General features: G+C 36.0%; 1 protein-coding gene across 2 annotated transcripts; it reads left to right on the plus strand.

The window, feature by feature from the left end:
• Window positions 1-9,931: 9,931 nt before the first annotated feature.
• LOC123667522 (zinc finger matrin-type protein 5) lies at window positions 9,932-14,573 on the plus strand. 2 transcript variants are annotated; one of them, XM_045601409.1, is made up of 3 exons: window positions 9,932-10,190; window positions 11,288-11,422; window positions 14,214-14,573. In XM_045601409.1, the coding sequence occupies exons 1-3, from the start codon at window positions 10,064-10,066 to the stop codon at window positions 14,471-14,473; spliced, it is 522 nt and encodes a 173-aa protein (XP_045457365.1). In that variant the 5' UTR covers window positions 9,932-10,063; the 3' UTR covers window positions 14,474-14,573. The 2 variants fall into 2 exon arrangements, with proteins under 2 accessions (XP_045457365.1, XP_045457366.1); XM_045601410.1 differs by having other exon boundaries at window positions 10,149-10,221.
• Window positions 14,574-14,794: the final 221 nt, after the last annotated feature.

A 14,794-nucleotide genomic window follows, 5' to 3' on the forward strand; every position in this document is an offset into this window, starting at 1 on the left:
GATAAAAATCGGTTTACCCAATAAAAATGATATAAAGGTAAAAAACATAAAAAATACAACCGAATCGTAAACCTTCTCCTTTTTAACTTAAATCATGTGACTAACCCAGACGGCTTTGGTTGGTTCCTCCATTTGACATAATCGAAGGCATCTTCTTCTTCTTGAGTATTTGCAAAGTTCTTCCAATTGCCACGACTACCACCTGACGGTTGAGGACCAGACTGAAAGAAAAAATAATTTGTGGCAATACTTAAGACACCTAAATAGAAGTAGATGAAGTAGTAGCTAGAATCATATTAAACTAAATAGTCGAAGAATCATTTTAAGTAATGGCAAGTTTAATCAAAGAATTGGTATTAAGAATTTAAGTACTTAAATTTCTAGTAGTACAAACGGAAGTAGATGATATTCATTTATTTTTTAAAGCCAGTCTTTCAAATAACCATTTAATTTAACCATTAACTACGCCTAATTTTCTGCAATAAAATTTAATTCTGTAAAATTATTTTAAATAGGACATACCATTGTTAAATATGTTTACAATAATCGCTAAAAATAAGGTAGCAAAAACATTTATATTAATTAGGAAAAAACTTTCTATAAAAATTAGTAGATATATACGTCACTGATCTTGGAGTTCTTTTTTCGCTTTATTCTTCTGTCAAATTATAAGTGTAAATTTTGTCAACCAGCTAAAGTCCATGGAGTATCTATTGCTTGGCTATTTTTATATTATATAAAGAAGAAAAAAGTTATTTAGACGGAGTTGTTTACAAACAGAGATACTTGTCTTGTTCATTTTCAAACTTGCCTTTTTAAATTTTCGTCTTTATTAGAAATGTTTGTTACGACTTACGACATTTAGAGTTTAAGACCAGCTTTAATTAATTTTCAGTTATTATCATTTCCATCGCGGTTTACTTACACAAAAAATACTTGAATGTTACATACAGTTAACATGCGTAAAGATTAATCAGCATTAAAAGGCTATAAACGATGTGCGCTATCAAACTGTGTTGTTTTTCTTAGAAACACATTTTTATCGCATTTGACGCTTCTACCTTTGCAATAGGGGTCATAATTATATTTAATATATAATAAAAAATCTTTTAGATGTAACAAATTAACAAGCCTAACTAATACGATTTAAAGGTACGTTTATTTCAATTCTTACTTTAAAACGAAACAAATACTTGGTGAATGATATTGATTTTAAGCATAAATATGCTTATACCAATTCGATGTTTAAAATGAGAAACATCACCATCGTATTATACTTACTAATATTATCAATTTCGGCTATTAAAATAACAAGTGTAAGTGCTCTAATTATTTTTTGTTATTTATAAATTAATTGGTTTCTTTTACGTGCCTTGGTAATTTACAGAAAACCGCGGTTAGCGATAATATAAATGGCTTAACTGAAAATGAAGATCATACTGTGACTACTCGGAATGTTAATGAAGAGAAATCTATTCTTAATTTGAACGAATTACTAAACGAAAGCAAACTAATGCTTGATCATAGTAATTACTCTTCTAAAGATTCTTTTGTAACAATTCAATACTATAAAACGCCAAAACGAGATAAAAAAAGTTCTAAATACAACAATGACTTAACGTTAAAAATTATAAAAATTCATACGACGCCCTCCTATGAAATAAAAACCTTAGAAAATGATCGTAACAGTAGAGGAGTACAAGAAGTTGTAAGTAACAAACACGATGAAAACAAAGTAAGTAAGTCAATTTTAAATGATAATGAAATTACTAAATTTGAAAATATTAAAGAAAATTTAGAAAAAGATAAAACGTCTGATTCAAATGTTAGAAGTTCTGATGATGGCCTTATGAAAGATGTTCTGTATATTCGTAGAAATAATGTGCCTTTTGAGAAATTAGACGAAAAGACTAAAATTCACAGTATTGTAGAAGATGCAGAAAAAGAAGTCAGGGCTGATTCAAATGTTAGAATATCTCTTGAGGACTTAAAAAGAGATTTAAAAAGTGATCATAGAAATAACGAACCTGTTGAAAAATTGGAAGAAGTTTCAAAACTTCAAAATATTGAAGAAGTTTCAGAAGAGACAGTCCCGTCTGATTCAAGTGTTAGAAGTTCTATCGATAAAGTGGCAAGCGAGTTTCAAAATGGTCAAATTAACGAAAGCTTAGAAAAAAAAGTCACTGTTGAACCACGTGGTAAGAGTTCTATTGGAAATGACGAATTTGATAACGAGTTTGAATCTACTCGTAAAGGTACTGTAGACGAAAATATTACCGAAAATATTGAAAAAGAAGCTGAGTCAAGTTTTAGAAGTTCAAATGATGGCAATGGACATGAACAGCACTTAAATCATATTAATAACCATAACGAGTCGGTAGACTATTTTAAGGAAAATGAATATCCATATCAAAAATTAAATGACGAATTAAATAACAAACTGAAAGAAACAGGTGATTTGTCAATTGTAAGAACCGACTTATATGACGTAACAAATATACTGAATAAGCTTACAAAGCCTCAAGAAAATAGCATCGAGTCTGTTGCTGCTCCAAAAACCGCTACAATACCAGAACATGCCTCGGCTACGAATAACAATAATGGTACCGTTTTAAATAATATGATGTTACTTTTTACTACTTTCTTAGATGAGGTTTTCTTTTGGCATTTCTTCGTACATTTTTCTAACTCATCCTTTTTTACTTTCACACTATCTAACTTTGACTGAGACTAACTTTTTGATGTTATCTAAGTTTTAACAAATACTACTTACGAATCATGCCAAAATTTTCATGTTGTATTAGAAAGGCTGATAGGCTGAAGGCTGTAATGTTTATTATTATTTTAATATTAAGTTAAAAAACGAACAAAACTTTTATATTTAACGTAGATATGTACCTATAGCCGAAAGGTATTGTGAAGAGTGCACGAGATTCTATACTAAACACTCGCTGATTGTACAAATCCGGGCCGCCACTATTGAAATTTTGACAGCTTCTTGTTTTTACATCTCGTTCTCGGCGATAACGGAAACCATCATAACTTTTGTAAAACCTACATATTTTGGGAGTCCTAATGAGTACTAAATCTTCTGTAATATAGGAAAAAGTGGCCCCCTTTTCTTTCCAATCAGTCATCATTCTCACATTTATATTTCAGTGACAATTGGTAATTAAATTTAATTTTCTATTATTACTTTTTAGATAAGCACAAAATGGACACAACAGGTCTAAAGCGATTACAACAAACCAAAAAGTATCAATACCCTGGAGTTTTCAACGTACAAGCCAATCCTGTAGGATTAAATACCTTGTGGGGCCATAAAACAGATATTTTAGACCGTTATGGCTTATTACCTGATAAAATGGAAAATATTCATCCACAAGAAAATTATCAAGAAACAATAACTCAATTGAAATCGTCGAAAATAACTGATGATCTTAGTTTAAGAAAATTTTCACTTATTAACCCTTATATGCCTCTAACGTTTGAAAAAATATTACATGGAAATATAGGGCGTAAAGATAATCCAACACCAAAATTAATTCAGCCCATAATAAATTTACGAAATGTAGTAAATCTGAAAAAACAAAATTTGTTTCAGAGGCGATTTAGTAATTTTAGGCCGAATATTGTAGCACTGCCTAACATCGGCCGTTATAGTTAGTTCTTGATAAGATGATTTATTCATTTATTTTATGTCTAATTACCTGTGCCCGCGACTTCGTCCGCGTGAAATTTAAAAAATATATTTTTCAGTTCGCAGTTACAAAAAAAAGTAGCCTAAGTTACTCCTTATTACATCCGCTCTCTGCCAGTGAAAGTTTCGTCAAAATCGGCCCAGCCGTTTCAGATATTAGCCGGAACAAACAGACAGACAAAAAATTGTAAAAAAATGTTATTTCGGTATATGTGCCGTGTATACGTCTATATGCATTGAGTAAAAACCGGCTATTCTAATATTACAGACATTCCAATTTTATTTATTTATATAGATAATATTTGACATACGTACTGTTATGCCTAAAAATCGCAATTTTCTGTATTACTAACTAAATTATTTATATATTCAATATAATTAATACAATATACACATAGAATAACTGAATATTTTCCTAAGAATCTCAACGTAAAAAAGTGTAATTTTTCTAGTACCCCCGAAAAGACACAACTACAGACAGAACTTAGCAAAGATAGACGTACAATGAGAAATGCTTAAAATGTATATAAAATGACTACAACAAACCAAATACTTACATATAAATATACATACAATCACTCACTCACTCACTCACTTCAGCCTATTGCAGTCCACTGCAGGACACAGGCCTCCACAAATTCGCGCCAAAAATGGTGTGAACTCATGTTTGTTGCTCATAGTCACCACGCTGGACGTCTGTCCAGCACAGTTGGTATCCGCAGGGCTGGCTTTGATGCACCGAAGACGTTGCTATCCGTCTTCGGCCAGTGTATTTCAAAGCCAGCAGTCGGATGGTTATCCCGCCATCGGTCGGGTTTTTAAGTTCCAAGGTGGTAGTTGAACTGTGTTATCCCTTAGTCGCCATCATGCATAATGTATTTAAATTCCTACAAACATACATACATATATTATATACATAACTAGCTACTGCCCGCGCCGTCGTCTGCGTGGACGCTTTACAGCACCAAAAATACCTACGATTATACCTTTTAAAATAACATTCATTTACCCGTTTCTTCTTTGCATTTCATATCTACAGAAAGTGCAGTAACAGAGGGAGACTGTCTTTTGTAAAGTTGACCTTCAAAAAGTTCTTATTTTCAGCCTGCTTTGAAAAAATGACTTTATGGTGATTCTGCTGAATTAAGTCATAAGTTGTGACTGAAGAATACTACTTATATTCATTTAATTATGTTTATTGGCCTAATTTGCGTGATTTTGTGATTTGTATAGTGTGAAGCTAGCTTATAGCATGGGTATTAACATTATTATGTATGTAACAACAACATTCAAATATGCGTCGTTAGATTACACGTTGTTACAGAATGCGTTGAAGAAATAAAGGTTCACTGCTCGTTCCCCGTAGGGCGTAGGTGATAGCGTAATAATATGTAGCCTATATGCTGACCCGACTTCTTAATAATATTCATGCTAAATTTGAAGTAAATCCATATTGCAGTACTTTTTAAGTTTATCCCGGACATACATACAGACAAACAGACAAAAATTTTAAAAATTATATTTTTGGCTTCGGTATCGATTGTAGATCACATCCAAAGTATTCTTTTAAAAAAATATTCAATGTACAGTTTTGACTTTCCTACCATTTATTATATGTCATAATAAAAATTGTGGTAAAGAAAGAAAATGCTATTTTAATTTTTATGAACCTACATACTTAATTGTATGCAAGTGTGGAATGGATAATATTTAATAAAATAAGTTATAAGTTATTTTTTTTTTCAATGTCTATCATTACATGTACAACTGCATGTTTATACAAATCCTCAAAAGATGGTTGGTGATTATCTACTTTTATTTTTTGCAGCCAATGTAAAACAAACAAACATAATTGTTTGCAGGCAAACGAAGAAAAACCGACTTCAATTATATCGACAAGTAATAACGTAGGTAATATAACAACGTAGGTAGACGAAAAAATAGTCAAGTAAATACGCATTATCAAAAATTACTCCAAAAGTTGTAATCAGATCTCAATGAAATTTAAATGTGACCACATGATAAAGATCGGCTTTCGATTAAGGTAAAAATCATTGAAATCGGTACACTCAGTAAAAAGTTATGCGGATTTTCGAGAGTTTCCCTCGATTTCTCGGAGATCCCAACATCAGGTCCTGGTTTCATTAATAATACTCCTCCCGGCCGATTACGGCCACGGCGACTGCATTCAACTCCGTTTTTGTCTTTGGTGTGCTCGCGTGTGGCTTATGTAGCCAATTTTTTGTGTAAAATTCCTCGCACACTGCGGGCACGCTAGCACACCGTTAACATAATTATAGCTAAAGGTCGCTGGTGGTCGAACCTTTAGTTCATCTCGCTTGGCGTCCAGCTCATAGAGCCGCCTATCCTCAAAGTTCTGGACGCTAGCTTTAACTAGCGCCCTCCACTCTGGCCGTCCGGCTGCCTGCTGCTCCCATTGCAGCGGGTCGATGCTGCAATTTTTCATGTGTCGCTTGAACACATCTTTGTACCGCCATGCTTACGCTTGCCTTCCTCAAGTTCCGAGTAGAAGATGCGCTTAGCGACTCTTTGCTCCTCCATACGCGACACGTGTCCGCACCACCGAAGCTGTCGCCGCATAAGATAAGCCTCAATGCCATCCACATTGGCTCTTCGCAGCACTTCGGTGTTCCGTACACGATCAGACCATCGAATATTGAGTAATTTACGAAGACAATTGAGGTGGAATCGGTCGAGCGTTTGTATATAACGGCGGTACACGGTCCATGTTTCGGCAGAGTAAAGGATATTGGGCAGCACAACAGCCATGTAGACGGAGATCTTAGTCGCCAGCCTCAGATCATGGGAGCTGAAGACTTTCGCATCCAACTTGCCGAACGATGCAGCAGCAGCGCCGATTCTGCTGTTGAATTCCGCATCTAGGTCACATTTAGATGAAAATGTGCTCCCCAGATAACGAAACTTGTCGACCTGCTTCAGCTCCTCCTCACCGAGTTTTATAACCAGTTTCTCGTGACCTTGTATGTCTAAAGACATTATTTCCGTCTTTTTGACACTGATTTTTAAGCCGAATTTTCGGCACGACTCGTCGAAAACGGACATCAGCAGCTGCAGGCCGTCTGGGGACTCTGCAACAAAGCATAGGTCATCGGCGTACATCATTTCGGTGATCAGAGCATGCGACACTTTGGTGCGGGCCTTCAGTCGAGTCAGATTAAATATACCGCCGTCCGTACGGAAACGGATGCGGACCCCTTCAGAGGTTAATTGTATGACCTCCTGTACTACAGCTGCAAAGTACAGCGCAAACAGTGTGGTTGCTAAGACGCATCCCTGTTTCACCCCACAGGTAACTGTGAAAAAATCGGACTGGTCATCGTTGACAGCGACACAGCACTCCATGTCGTCATGCAGAAGTCTCAGGAGCCTCACAAACTTCTCTGTACACCCGATCTTCGCAAGTACAATCCAGAGGGCTTCTCGAGGCACACTGTCAAAGGCCTTCTCAAGGTCAACGAAGCAGAGGTATAAATTACGACCTTGCTCTCTGCTCTTCTCCTGCAGTTGACGTACAGAGAAAATGGCTTCACACGTACCTCGTTCAGGTCGGAAGCCAAACTGGGTCTCGGGCAAAAGTTGTTCAGAAAGCTTCATAAGACGGTTAAGTAGTACACGGGCAAAAACCTTTCCGGGGACCGACAGAAGTGAAACACCACGGTACGAATCGCAATCGGACCTGTCACCCTTGTTCTTATATATGGCCCTTATGCGTGATACTTTAAAAGTAGATGGGACCTGTTCTTCTTTTCACATACGATCAAAGTGTTCCCAGATAGCCAATTGCAACTCATCACCACCGTGCTTAAGCAGTTCTCCTGGTATAAAGTCAACGCCCACCGCACGCCTATTTTGTTGTTGATTGATGGCAAGATCAATCTCCTCACACGATAATGGCTTATCCAGCTCAGTAAATATTGGGAGTTGAGGTAACGAAGCGATGAGCGAATGTGTTCTAAGTCAGCAGCCCTGTCTACATTCAGCAGAGTGCTGAAGTGTGCCGCCCAAAGTTCGAGTATTTCCCCTTTGCTTTTGAGAAGACCTTTGCCACAAGCAGGCTTAATAGGTACTTTTGCAAAAGGGGTCTTACCTATTAACTTTCGAACCTCACCATAAAACTCTCCAACCTGGTTAGTGTCAGCGAGCCACTGAATGTGATAAGCCTTCTCCCGCCACCATTTATCCTTTGTTTCCCGAGATAGTCGCCTAAGCTCCAGGTCACTTTGTCTGATCTCCTTAGTGCTCGCACATCGGTTTGCTCCACGGTGTTGTCGGAGAAGACGTCGGTGTTTGCCGATCGGTATGACATTTGATATGTTCCAATACACGCTCACTATTTTCAACAAATCGGATAAATATACATTTTTAAAAATCACCAATTAGTTTCCAAAGCAAATAATAATGCTTGATTAGATTAAAATTGTATTTATATATGCGTTTTTACATTTTAAACAAAATATAAAAGGTACAGAAAAAATGATAACTTAAAATTACAGGCATGAAACGAAACGTTTAATGATAGGGATTGACACGTAGTAATCGGCTAAAATAAATAATCGTAACGGCCATCTTGTGAATCGCGTCATCTCACTGACTCGAGATATCTCAATCAGTACTTTCTGTCTCTTGTATGCTTCCCGTGTTTTGGTTTTGCCCGTTGCTATAGTTGTATTTGTAGCTGTTTTATTGTTGTTAAGTTCTGTTATTATTTTTTAGTTATTCATTTTGTGTGTGTGTTCTGTTCTGTAAATTGCCGAAAAGAACAAAAGAAGACCGTTTCAAACAGTCAATTGGTTGTCCGCTTTCGGGAATACTTTGAACGTGAGTGAGAAAATAGCTGTCCATTATTATCTGTCAACCACATAGTGGATCGAGTTGCACAGGCACATGAAATTAGGCGTAATACAGTGTCAAAAATTACTTCAGCCTATCACAGTCCACTGTTGGACATAGGCCTCCACAAGCTCGTGCCAAAAAATGGCGTGAACTCATGTGTGTTGCCTATAGTCACCACGCTGGGGGTTGGTGACCGCAGGGCCGGCTTTGTCGCACTGAAGACACTGTTGTCCGTCTTCGGCCTGTGTATTTCAAAGCCAGCAGTTGAATGGTTATCCCGCTATCGGTCGGCTTTATAAGTTTCACGGTGGTAGTGGAACTGTGTTATCCCTTAGTCGCCTCCTATGACACCCACGGGAAGAGACGCTGGTGGCTATATTCTTTATTGCCGTAGCCACACAGCTTAGTGTCAAAAATAAGTAAAGAAAAGTATGGTGACACCAATATGGAAGATAATAAGTTATCGACTCCCAAAAAGAGGCAAAGGAAATAAATGTTTGGTCGTTGAGGTTGAATATGATTATTAGCGGAGAAATGAGTTGCCCACAGTTTTACGATAATTAATGTCTTTGAAAGGTGCTAAATTATTTAATGGAAGTGTGACATCGGTATGGCGACTTTTAAATAAAATTGGATTTCCATAAAATAAAAAAAAAGTTAAGAAGTGGAAAAGTACGTGAAAACTTTGTGACATTCTTAGAAAAGGCGAAAAAATTTCGAATTGGAACAACGTAGTATTCCTTGACTAGACATGGTTGAACGCCAATCATACTGTTGGCAAAGTATGGACAGACGACACTGCTCATTCTTCGACTAAAGTACCGGATGGTAAAGGCGAACGACTAATAATTTGCCACGTGAGCTGTGTTAATGGGTTTGTCGATAACACATTTCTCGCGTTTAACACCACCCTTAAAATATTATTTATTCACTATAGCGAGGATTACTTTTTAATAAGCAGTTAAATTTTTTTTTATATAATCGATTAAAGGTTAACCGCATTTGTACTCGATAATCGAATTACATCAATTAATTATGCATGGTCACCTCACTATAGAGTTAATTTGACATGTGTCACCGTACCCATCCTACGTGAAATATTACAATGTATATATATATATATATATATTTAGTACAATGTTATATACTTATAAATATTTTTATATTTTTGTACATTTTGAGAGTATTGTGAATAAATACATACTATTTTCGTGTATTTTCAAAATTTAACTAAATTGTATTCTCAAATCCACCGAAATAATAACAATCTCCGTCGTGTGTTCTCCATCCCACGTGACATTGGCGAAATGATATGTGTCAAACTGACACAACTAAAAGCCATTAAGCAAAGAACTAACTAGACTATAGTAAACAAAAAATGTTATAGGCATTGTGTAGGTAATAATTTAAATAATTATTATAATAAGTTGCTTTATAAATGAAACTGTGCTATAAATATTTAAAATAGTGACACCAAATCTGTGAAATATGGGTAAAAAATATTACTGTGATTACTGTGATAAGAGTATGGTCGCGACACCGTCTATAATAAGGACTCATATTAATGGAGTGGTACATCAAAAACTGGTAAATGAACATTATCAGCGATATAAAGGTTAGTAGGTATCAGGATTACTCAAGTGCATGTAATTAATTATTTTTGCTCAAAATATTTCAATTCTGTTTGGTATTTAGCATCGCAATTTTTTTTAAAGTTTTTAGCATTGATTATTTAAAATAAATATGTTGCCAACATCTTTTGACTAAAGTTTAATGTAAAATTTTCTTAAAAATACATCAAAACGGCAGATTCATTTCGAACCGCTACTGCACCGGATGATAGTTCGTAATTTATTCGCCACAGCTAGGGTTAATGAACGAAAATACCAACAAAAAGAAGCATTTTGTCTAGATGTAGTGCTACAAAATATGTGTCATTCATACATTGCAATAGCATTCACAGTCTAGTTGTATTTGTAAAATATGGACTTTGAACCTTTTTTTAAATATCTTTAATAATGGAATTTTATACCTATGTACATGACATAGACTATACTAAACTTATCTATATAAAACTAACAATTTTAACATTTTTAAATCAACTAAATTATAATACTAAATTATTACTAGATCTTAAATTAATACTACTATGAGTAGCCTGTTGGCGCAGTTTGTAGTGGCCCTGCTTTCTGTTCCGCAGGTTACGGGTTCGATTCTCGCTTAAGTCTGCGTGTAATATTTATATTTATATATGTATTATTTGTATGTATATTAAAAAATAGTTCTAACAGTCAGACGTTACCTGTAACACAAGCGTTAAGTTGCTTATCATAGGAACAGATGACCGTATGTGTATGTTATATGATATTTATTTATTTACTATTAAATACAAACTAGTATAGTTTTGGCACATTGGGATGTTGGTTCAGACACAATCTGATTGAACAAGCCATTGTCCATAAATTCAGGCCTAACTTGGACACCAAATCACGTCTCCTCCGTTTGAAATGGATGCATTCCATCAAAACATGTACAATTTTGAAGTTTAGGCAGGATTAAATCATAAAAAGAGAGCAATAAAAAAATTCAATTGTTTTTCTTATTACATTATATTCAATTATATTATATTCAATATTTGTTCTTGAAACTGTACACACAATCTTTTCAGGTTAGTATTGAAATTAGTTTTTAAATTTTTAATGTTTTTTTTAGACCCAGAGATAGTATTACAAGAAGAAAGTGCAAAAAAACCGTGTTCAAGGTTCATGATGGGAGAATGTAAGTTTGGAGGTATTTGTAGATACTCTCATTACACACAGGAAGAATTATGTCATTTAAGAAATTTAGGTAAGTGCTTTTTTTAAATGTATGGACATTGTATTCTAATCTTATAGACTAACTGTGCCCCGCAGCTTCACATGCGTTAGTTGGTGTGAATGTGTGGTCTATAAGTCCATTCCTTTGAATGACTTCGATGATAACTTTGTACGCTTCACTTGTTTGTGCCATTATCATCATGTGGGCTCGATTTTCCGCATGTAGACTCAATCGCTATGCGTGAATAGCGACTAGTTTAGCCAGCGCAGCTCCTTCCAGAAGCTCAGAAGCCTCCTAGGGCGTTCACAGGCTTCTCGGAACGTCCTTATTTCCCTAAGGATTTAAGGAGTTGCCCGGCGTGTGGCCACTTCCTCGCATTCCGGGATCACGTGGGTGGCTGTTTTTTCAGCAGCCAGACATCCCCTATAAAGAGGACTGTCCGTTGCATTCATAATGAATAGTTGGTGATTGAGTGCCATGTGGCCGGTTATCGTACCAACAACTATTCTGATGTCCAGACAGTTTAGACTGAGCAGTCGCCACGATAGGTGCGGTAATACTTCCGTGAGTATCATTTTGGACTGTCTACAGCCGGTTTGGTTTGACCAAAGGGCATTGTGAGTTGCACGTGTACATTACCTAACCCACGAGCGCAATTGTCCAAATGGTAGCGGCATTAAGATTGTTGAGCCAGCGACCTTTGTATTGGACCCCGTCTTGCTAGCTCATCGGCGGCATCGTTTTACGTGTGATTCACTATGTCCTTTTATCCACTGGAGAATTACCTCATTATATGAGGCCAATACTTCCAGCTTTTGGTGACATTTGTATACAAGAACTAGAGTTGATCGAATTGCTCCCTAGTGCTTTAGGTACAGGCATGCTGTCCGACAGAATACGGATGTTGCAATCCTTAATACCTTTTGACAGGACGGCGGTGGCTGCATGGGTTATCGCAACACACTCGCATTGGAAGACGGAGCTGTGTTGGCCCAGCGTTAGTGATAATTTGATATTAAGGTGAGTACACTCTGGCACCGGTGCCAGACCCCATTTTGGAGCCATCTATATAAATGCGGACTTCTCGTATGCCGTTTCGTGACTGGTCTCTTTCGGCATCAAATAGTTGGATGTGGCATTTCCTTTCGAAAATATGTTATTTGGGAATCCTATCACATGGAACAGCAAGTAGTGGCTCATACCTCACTAGGCTGCTCCAGAGTTTATTATGTGAATCCTCCTGGTTACACCACTAGTCCAAGTATTAAGCAAGAGTAGTAAGATAGCTGACATAGCCGCTTCCTGTTGTATGACCAGATCAAGCGGTGCCAGGTCAAGCATAATCCCAAGAGCTGCCATGGGGGTGGTACGCATGCAGCCAGTGATTGCAGAGCATGCTATTCTCTGAATCCGCTGGAGCTTATTTTTAACGGTGGTAAGTTCTGTTCTCTGCCACGCTAAAACACCATATAGGTTTAATAGTTTGCTTGCTTTCTTAGGTTTTAACTGAGTTTGACTTGGCATTGTTTCGGTAAATTCATCCACTGAATCTACTGGAAATTCAATCTATCTGTTAGAAATATTAATAGATCCCTTAGCGTCTTTCTTTAGATGGTGGGCTGGTTGATATTTTATTTCTCCTTGGGTTGCGTTGAATAGGCATTCGTTGCCATGTGGGAGGACTACTGTGGACATCATTATATATTAAGGTCGTCCCTGATGATGTGAGAGTCAAGTTTTTATTTTTGGTGCTGGCTATGCAAGGATTGTTTCTGAGTGAGGAAGATCTAGGCTTGCTGCACAAGATTTCTTTTAATTCTGCCATTAGCATTCTCAGGCCTGGTCGCACACCTCCGCGCAGATTTCGGTAACAAATTTCTCACTGCGCCGGGCGTTAGCTGGATCGCTAGACAAATCATTATTGCTATTACTCATAATTCCATATTAAATACTTGTGAAATACGGTTCTTTCCTATGGTGCCGTTGTCGAACTTTTGGGTCCGATTTTTAATCCTTCCGAGGCATAGTTATATATTTTTGGTTGATTGCATTGCAATCTTTAATTTACTTCTCATCTATTATATATTCTTATCCATGGAAACTTGTTTCTCTATGTCTGTCAAATCTTTAGTTTTTATTTATTAATTGGAACTTTGGTTGGCAATTTTGATCCCCGCATATTATACCTAAATGTTTTTAAAAGAAATAGCGAGAATATACTCGTAGTAATATGCTGTAGGTGTTGGTTTGTTATGTTTGTATATATATGCATGCACAGAGTATTTCATACTATGTACTTACTAGGGAACTTTTGAGTATGAGCATAATATTTATATAATGTGTGATAATTAATCACAATTTTTTTATAAGTTACTAGCGACCCGCCTCGGCTTTGCACGGATACAATGCTGATACTAAAAAAGGTTATTGTGAATTATTGCTAAGAGATAGACATATACCATCGCAGACTTTTTTGTAGAGCGAACCAATACCAATACTATGGTACATTATTTTGATTTATCTCGTAGGGTTCAGCCAGCGTTTGCAATATAAGTGCAAAAAAACTGTCAGTGTTCCTCTACTATATAATGCATATTATAAACTTTCCTCTGGAATCGCTCTATTTACTAAAGAAAACTGCAATAAAAACCCGTTGCATAGTTTTGAAGATCTAATCTGTCTGTCTGATGAAGTCTGTATGCACAGACAGCAGGAACCGACTTTGTTTTATACTATGTAATGATGACATGTAATAAAGAATAGTGTTCGATATGTATTGTTTGTTGTAATTTATAATTTATTTTGTTTGTTTGTTTTTCAGTGGCTGCAAAAAATAAAAGTACAGATAATCATCAACCATCTTTTGAGGATTTGTATAAAAAATTACAAAATGACAAAAACACAAGAGCAAATGACACAGATGATAAAAACACCGTAGTTTATGACGAAAATGGCGTCACACATGTTTTACCATGGAATTATAATCAACACCTAGATGCTTATGGTGATAATTTACCACCGAGTATAAAAAAATTTAAAACTAGTGATTTTTCTAAAGCCGTAATAACAGACTGGGGCTGATGTGAATGACGAACATTTTAGTGTGAAAAGATTCGTTTAATTTTGTTTGTAAATATGTTTAACTTTTGTATATAATTAAATAAATGTTATATTTACACAATGGTTTTTCTGTCTTGATTTCTAACAACTTGTCTTGTAAACATTTTAAAAATTTGTTACATTGAATATTGATGTACGAAAATATTATTATTTTTTTCGCAAAAATTTACCATAAGCCTTGGATCAACATAGCACCGCGACCATATTTCTGACTTTAGCTTGCTGGTAATACAGCACTTTTTAACCGACTTCCAAAAAAGGAGGAGGTTCTCAATTCGACTG

This window comes from Melitaea cinxia, chromosome 28 (assembly GCF_905220565.1).
Source record: "Melitaea cinxia chromosome 28, ilMelCinx1.1, whole genome shotgun sequence".
Lineage (NCBI taxonomy): Eukaryota > Metazoa > Arthropoda > Insecta > Lepidoptera > Nymphalidae > Melitaea > Melitaea cinxia.

Coding starts and splice junctions, on each gene's coding strand:
- LOC123667522 (XM_045601409.1), top strand. CDS start 10,064: ATGGGTAAAAAATATTACTGTGATTACTGTGATAAGAGTATGGTCGCG. Junction 10,191..11,287: donor ACATTATCAGCGATATAAAG/GTTAGTAGGTAT, acceptor TGTTTTTTTTAG/ACCCAGAGATAGTATTACAA. Junction 11,423..14,213: donor ATGTCATTTAAGAAATTTAG/GTAAGTGCTTTT, acceptor TTTGTTTTTCAG/TGGCTGCAAAAAATAAAAGT.